Consider the following 7433-nt stretch of genomic DNA (forward strand, 5'->3'; position numbering starts at 1 on the left):
AATCCACTTCCACATCCACTTTTCAAAGCTAAAGGCACTTGGACTGATGAAAGACTTGAGCGCTCCAATTTGAACATTTGAAATAGTTGTCAAAGCATTCCAAAAGTGTTTCTAATTGTTAGAAAAAAAAAAAATATATGTTATCATGCGTTCTCTAATCAATGCTTTACCGCAATATTACTGCAATACATGCTTGCTGCTTGGCCTTGTTGTTCTTATGTTTTACCACAGAAGAGGCGAGAGGTTACAACTGGGTCAGACAGGACGCAGCTGACAACTCGGTGAAAAGAAGACATCGACTGAAACACTTCCGAGAAAAATGAGCGTCAAGCAAATATCACCTTTCCTGCCTTGATGTAGAGATAAAGAGTGGTTGTCACCGCAGCCTCACGCTCTTAATGGAGCGTCAAGCTAAATATCACGTTTCCTGCTAAGTGGTTGCTGAATGCTAAATGCTTCTTCCTTTATTGCCATATAAGTATATCACACCTTGCGGTTTTCTTGCTTACGAGACAAAGCCCACACGCTTCCCCCCTTCCCCTTAGGGGGCTTTTGTTTCACACTGTGGGTAGGGCAAATCCAAATAAAAAGAGCAGGAGCGCAAACAGATATTTAGTGTAGTGAGATTGTTGTAAGCTATCTGTACTGCACTCCTCGCGAGCATAGAATTAATATTCTGTCTCACTTGTGGTTTGTCTGCTGATACTTTTCTCTTAACAGTTATTCAGTCAGCGAATTAAACCTGACACTAATCTTCTGTCATACCAGTTGGAAGTCCTTTAAATGTTAACTATCTAAAACTAAATGTTAAAAGTGGGGAGACAATATGAAAGCTAAAACATGCCCCTAAAAAAAAAACTCGACCTGGCACTAAGCAGCGAACCAAATGTTTTCATCGGCCGAGAACGTGTTCATGTTAGAGTTTGTCAGGGTTCATTCAAGGTCCCAAATGTTCACAACAGTTTGCCAGAATTTGGCCAAGAATTTACTGAGTTTTGTTGTCGCAAGAAAATTATGAACATGTTCAAAATTCACTTGCAATAAGAAAAGTACAAACATTTGCTGAACGTTTGCGACCTTGAATTAAATTACACTGAGCTACGCACTAATTGCCACTTTCAATTTCTAAATATCACAGGCTCATTTTCTAAGCCTGTGGCCACATTGCTGATAACTCATGCAATATAGGTGCAGCTGCACCTTGACCTTGACTTGAACAAAAGAAGAAAGTGGATGAAATGCAAACTTAAGGCTTATGATCGCCAATTAGATGTGCATCTTTTGGAGCTTTGTATTTAGTGTTGTACAGTATTTGAATACATTTGTGAATTTCTTTCCCAACTTTATGTTGCAGAGGTCATTCATTCTCTGGAAGCATTTGCAATGCATGCACATGTCACAGCACTAGTGATGGGGAAAATTAAGCTTCAAATTTCCTTCATGAACCAGTTGTATTTTTTGACTCTTCCAGATGTCAACACTGGGCTGCAAGCCAATTGACTTGGCATTTATTAATCCCCTTTATTTAAACCAATAGTACCTTCTAGAGGAGTCAAAAAATATACATAACTGGTTCATGGAACTTGACAGAGGTTGCACAGTTGGTACTAAAGGAATGAGAAAAAGAAAATAAACTGAGGCATTTGATGTACATACTTTCAATTTGCAGACTGGTGACAGAACGGATCTCTGTTATGTGCCTTCTTAGTTCTGTATTTGTGAAGAGACTTACTAGATAATTAGGGAGAATCTGTTGATCTCCATAGCATTTTCTTCTTCAATTTTTTGGATTCAATTCTGCCTTGTAGAATGGTGTGGGGTCAGCAGTGAGTAGAAGAGGACATCAGGTGACAGTCGTTGCACTCTGCTCGAAAAACTATCCAAGGACTTAGCAAAAGTAAATGTGCCTTCATTCCAATATAGACTCATGAACTGAGTGTACATTTAATTGTTTTTCAGTTTAAAAGACACATTGCTTTTGCATTGGACATTTATTTAAGGCTGACTGGCCAACATTTGGCTGCAGACGGAAATTGTAACGTATTCCCAAGCCACACAGAATTCAACCAAGGAAGCAACTAATGGTTTCATTGTGATATTCAAAGTATATTATTAGTGACTTTAGAATGGCTATTACAGCTCAATTACTTGATTTTTGTCCTCAACAATGGAAATACACAGCATGTTTTGACAATGACCACACAGAGGTAGAGATTAGGAAGGTTTGACAGCACTTTTTTTCACTACACGTCTTCATTCTTTGATACTGTACCTGTAGTTCTTTTGATATATAAACTTTCACTTAACACAATACTAACAAAAGATGTGAAACTTTCTTCACGCATTATCTGATTTATCAAACAGTATAGCTTGAATTGCAGCTGAGCAGGCCTTAATGAAGACTTTGTCTTGGTCTGTATCGACTGGCATCGGCATCCTCCTTGAGTACCCGATATTTTAAAATTACTACGCCTTCAATGGGGAGATTCTAGATGTTTTTTTTAACCTGCCCCTAAATGGTTGTGAAAATAATGCAGGTTTGAGGCACATAAAGCATTAGCTTCCGGTTACTGTGCTTTATGTTTCTTCTAACCTCATGATAGAATAAAGCAAAAGATTCTAAAATCAGATTGAATTAGTTGGTTCTAAAATTAAGTTCTCTAGCTTTTTTGGGATGTCAAACTGCGGCACCTCACGTGTCTTGAATCATGCCAGTATCCATGGCAATCAGCCTCTTTGCTGTCTCTTCTTGAAGTGAGGTTGCTCTTCTTGGCCTTTAGTAGTCTTTCCAGACAAGGAGAGCTCATATTTAAGGGCAGTGTCGCCTGACTGAGACGACACGGCGGACCTCTCAGGCGGTGTGGAGGCAACAGCAGACAGTCAGTACTGGAGGAGACGAAATTGTCCTGGGTGACGCCCTGACTCAGGCTTCGAGGGCCAACTGTTGACTCTAAGCGTTCTAGGGAGCAGATGGGTGAAATGTGCAGACGTCCAACCTGGTTGCACGAGTCGCAGGTGACCCACGACCCGTCTGAAGAGCAAACTGATGCCGGTGACGACGGAGCACTGCTGTGGCCCTGCTGGACAATTAAGCAAAAAGATTGTCACACATCGAGCGGTGTCCACCATCATCTTTTATATGAGACTGTACATTGAAATGTTATTATGACCCCCATTCACAAGTAATTCAATGCAGACAGACTTACAAATCAGACAATAAATTACATCTATGTAACAAATATAACAAATACCTTTTGCTTCTTGGATGGTGGGCTGTAATGGACCTGATTTGGTTTTATGCGAGGGAACCAAATTTGGAGCATCTCTTCTATTTTCATAATGATGCTGAGAAAGTGTCCTCTAGAAAAGATCAAATACAATGAGTGACGATGACATATTTTAGTATTGGGTTTATTTATTTTTTTGCTAATGTTGTAGCCCATAGGCGTGTTTAGCCCAGTTTTAGGGGTACGTAAGCACTCCCAAAATAAATCCAAGCACCATCAAAATTTCAGATTTTATTTACGGTACATCTCTTTATAACATGTTAAAACCACACACTTTAAAAACAATGAACAATATTTTATCAACAAATGTTCAATAGAAATGAGGACATTTCATTTAAACCACCTGCGGCTCGTAGTCTGGTGGGGCTGATATATGAACAAAACAGGATTTTCCCCAAATTCTAGCTGGCGCGGCTTATAGTCTGGAAATTACGGTACTTTGAGCGCCAAGGCGTGACTACTGACTCACTCAATGACTGGATGCCTATCATTCTTAAAGTGTGTGTGTGTGCGTGTGTGTGCTTTGAGTGGTAAATAGTGAAACCGCCAGCTTCTTCCCGCCAATCAAATGTGCCCCTATCAGAGGTGTCCTGGTGACAAAACCCCTACACCTCGTGGCAACAGCCGAGAGTTGGCGAGGATCGAGTGGCTCGGGATGTCTCGCCAATGGTGATTACATAAGCCTCCTAAAGCCTCTGACATAACATCAGGCTCTCTGGCTTTATCTGATTGGTGGATGAGAAGAAAACGCACAAAGACTGACTCAATAAAAATAAAAAAAAAGGCTGCATGGGGGCGAATGGCATGTGTTCTCGACATCTGCATTCCTCAGCGTGTCTTTGATCACATGATTGTAGCAGATACAGCAAGAACAGCGCATGTTCTGTTCCACATAAGAAATGTGACTATGGCTGCTGTTATCTCCATACCCACGTGCACACACACACACAGACACACATTCCTGAAAGTAGTTGCCATTCATTTACAATGTGTTAGTTCTTGTCAACATCCAGAGCTCTATTGCTGTATGGAATGCACATCATCATTGGTTTGTAAAGCTTATATTAAATGCAGACATGCAATTATTTCCTTTGTCCTCATTAATATTCATTCTACATAAAGATAAGTATATAATACCCTGGAATGCTCTGTGTGTGTTTTTTAAGGTTAATAATTCGGGATGTTCTTTTTTTTTCAGGCCAATACCAGTATGAGTACTGAGTAGTCACTGATACGAAGTTCTGATACCAATAGAATTGTGAAAGAATGGTAAAGTATTTGCTACTATTGATAACTAGTAACTGATTACAAGTTTCGCTGGTATGCCAAAATCAACCAATCCCAAAAAAAGGAAACAGACAAAAACACTTGAATCTGAATTTCCCCCATTTTACTATGGAAGGAGACTTTTTTTCGATTGAAGAATTGTAGCCCTCCTCCCATTTTCCTTCCTTAGTTAATGCACAATGTATTTATATGTATATATCAGCCCTGATCAGGTTATAAAATGTCCAATAAGTATTATTTGACTTAAGCAACAATGAATGAGACATTTTATTACCATTAACCATTGCAATTGACACATTCGTGCTTAAATGAAAATAACTAAATGACTCTTACTTAGCACTTGAACTCATCTAAATTCAGTTTGTGTTGACTGGAGTTTGAATTCCACAGGTTGCGATTACCGGTGATGCTTCTGTGGCTCAGACTAACTAAAATATCATCGTCAATGGTCACAAAGCATAAAGAAGTCAATGTTTACCAGACTTAATAGTAATAGTGGTCTAGAGTGTGAGATTCCAATATAGCTCCTGCAATTCTGCATGGAACCATACTCAATGTTCTCAACATTTGGCCAACCTAATATTACATGTGGTTAATTTTGTTAATCTGTTGGATTTACCCCATGTTAGGATTTTGCAGGACCCCCATTATTCTCTGGATACGGTCCATTGCAACCCTCTCCTGGAAACTGCTAAAACCTGTGGAGAGAAGACAAGTGTGCCGTGAGCGTGGAGGATGAGTATCAACAGCTTTTTTGTCCTACAATTTCTCCTGTGTAATAGGGTGGATTTAAGAACAACTAATCCCTATGTTCACTTATTAGTGACGTTGAGAAGCAGAAGATATTGCCATCAAATCAACAACATGCTTCGGAGCTTCTGCAGCACTAACGTTTTTACGTCATTGTTTTCTTTACAGTTTTCATTTAGTCACGAATCTGCCATATTAACAAAGAGACACTTACGTGTCGAGTATCTGCCAGATTTCAAACCTCGTAGGATGGATGACAGAGGCTGGATATAACACTGCAAGTCCATGCACTAGGTGGAGAAGATAACCCCGTTAGCATCTTAGCACTTCTGGAGGGCAACATTTGAAGGGTTGTGTAATCGCTACTTGGAGAATATGGGCCCATTCCCAGCAGAGCCCAATTAATTGTTTCCCACACCTAACTATGGGATTAGTTAGTCATTTGCACCTAAATAGGGCTCAATCTGTGGCTTTACGTCAAAGGCGTATTGATTTCCAGCCCCATGTCATTGATTAGTCATTTACAACTCTTGCTATTAAGGTATTAACATGGCGTGAACAAATGCAAGTACTTCACTGAGGGGCCTCTATTAACAGCCGACAGGAGCCAATAATAGCAGTCGGCAATAATCGCAATCCATGACATCACGTGTCGCTTACCGGATTGGCACATGGCACAAATTTAACTATTCCTATTTTTGTCCTATTTTTTTTTCCACATCCTCTTTCACCCACTGATGAACTCACCAGTTACTGTTTTTGTTCTCAGGCCAAAGCAATGGAAGCAATACTTTGGTGCCAACTTGTTAGCAAACGGACTCTTGAAGTGAGTTGAGGAGTTTGATTAGGACAAAAGTAGTGCTTTGTCACCAGGCAATTAAAACCCTTTTTGGGGTGGCATGTCAATTATTTGTTTTTTTTCCCTATTTGGGCAAAGGTTTGGTGCCTGCACTGTATTTAAAGGGGTATGTTTGCAATAATGTGTTCAGTGTGTCCGCCTACTACTTTAAACACGGTGGCTTCGGGCTCACATTGCAAACGGCATGTGAGCAAACCAAGAAAATCTGAGTCGTGACGTTCTCAATGCGAATAATTTGGCATCAAATACAGTAATCAGCATGGGAAAGTGGAGCATCGAAATGGCAGCCACTGGAATCATTCTCCTTTTATTCTTAATATTGTAAAAAAAAAAACACCTCAAATTCCCCCTTAACTGTTTAGAAATTTTTTGAGCATTTTGGCTCTAAATTATTTGTATTTTACAACATATGTTTTTTCATTAAATACATGCTATGGTCTCACCTTCAATGAGAAAAGTTCATTTAGAATGTACAGTTGAGGATGAGCACCATGTTCATCTAAAGTTCTCTTCCTGACTGAAAGGCTCTTTGGCACAACACAAGATGTCCCTTGTTTGCAAACTGGGGTATCTCGCTTAAATGGAAATACCATGGCGGTCACTTGGGGAGCTTCATAGTTTGCGGAGTTGTGTTGATCATCACAGCTCCTATTCCTCCTCCAGAAGGCACCAGAGTCAAGTCGGATGTTGGGAGATTCCCTGAAAGTAGCAGTTGAGGACGATGAGGATGATGCTTTGGTCTGCACCACTAGGGCCTCTGCTTTCTGAGGACTCAATCTCTTCATGCAGTCACTGCTGTTTTCACCAGAGTCTGAGGGTGAGGACATGATGGAAGCAGACTCTCAGCCAGTAGAGAGCAGTACTGAACTGTCAATCAAAAACAACAAATATCATTACAAAAAAGATTTTTGGGTCCAAATCATTGTGCTGCTCCTTCTTGCCACAAGGAGGTAGTATAATACAGACAGACAAAAAAGAAAAATAGTACTTCTACTATTGACTCAGTAAGATGTAGTAGTCATTTTTTGTAGATGATAAGAAATTTATGCCTGTGAGTATTATTATATTATCTTTCTCTATGTGTTGCTCCACCATTGGTGTTCAAGTATTCCCTTCTTCTAAAACCAAAGTACCAATGCTAACTGTTAGCAGGTTGTGTTTTGCATTGCTTGTTAGCATTATGCTGGGCGGACTTTCCTAAGGCACAGCTATGTGGTTGTTTTAAATAAAAAATAATTGGCCAAATTTCC

General features: G+C 39.9%; 1 protein-coding gene across 3 annotated transcripts; it reads right to left on the reverse strand.

Annotated features, from left to right (window-relative positions):
- Nucleotides 1-1329: 1329 nt before the first annotated feature.
- On the reverse strand, nt 1330-7010 carry LOC133153283 (uncharacterized). 3 transcript variants are annotated; one of them, XM_061277480.1, is made up of 5 exons: nt 6774-7010; nt 5539-5614; nt 5194-5272; nt 3252-3360; nt 1330-3080 (listed from the first exon to the last, which is right to left on the reverse strand). In XM_061277480.1, the coding sequence occupies exons 1-5, from the start codon at nt 7008-7010 to the stop codon at nt 2661-2663; spliced, it is 921 nt and encodes a 306-aa protein (XP_061133464.1). In that variant the 3' UTR covers nt 1330-2660. The 3 variants fall into 3 exon arrangements, with proteins under 3 accessions (XP_061133464.1, XP_061133463.1, XP_061133462.1); XM_061277479.1 differs by having other exon boundaries at nt 1330-3077; nt 6627-7010; XM_061277478.1 differs by having other exon boundaries at nt 6627-7010.
- Between the last annotated feature and the right edge of the window lie 423 nt (nt 7011-7433).

This window comes from Syngnathus typhle, linkage group LG4 (assembly GCF_033458585.1).
Source record: "Syngnathus typhle isolate RoL2023-S1 ecotype Sweden linkage group LG4, RoL_Styp_1.0, whole genome shotgun sequence".
Taxonomy (NCBI): Eukaryota; Metazoa; Chordata; class Actinopteri; order Syngnathiformes; family Syngnathidae; genus Syngnathus; species Syngnathus typhle.

Excerpts from the sequence above, each read along its gene's own strand:
- LOC133153283 (XM_061277478.1), bottom strand. The coding sequence starts at position 7,010 with ATGTCCTCACCCTCAGACTCTGGTGAAAACAGCAGTGACTGCATGAAG. Across the intron at positions 5,615-6,626 it reads ATGAACTTTTCTCATTGAAG|TGCATGGACTTGCAGTGTTA; the intron begins GTGAGACCATAG and ends TTCTCCACCTAG. Across the intron at positions 3,361-5,193 it reads CTGCAAAATCCTAACATGGG|AGGACACTTTCTCAGCATCA; the intron begins GTAAATCCAACA and ends GATCTTTTCTAG.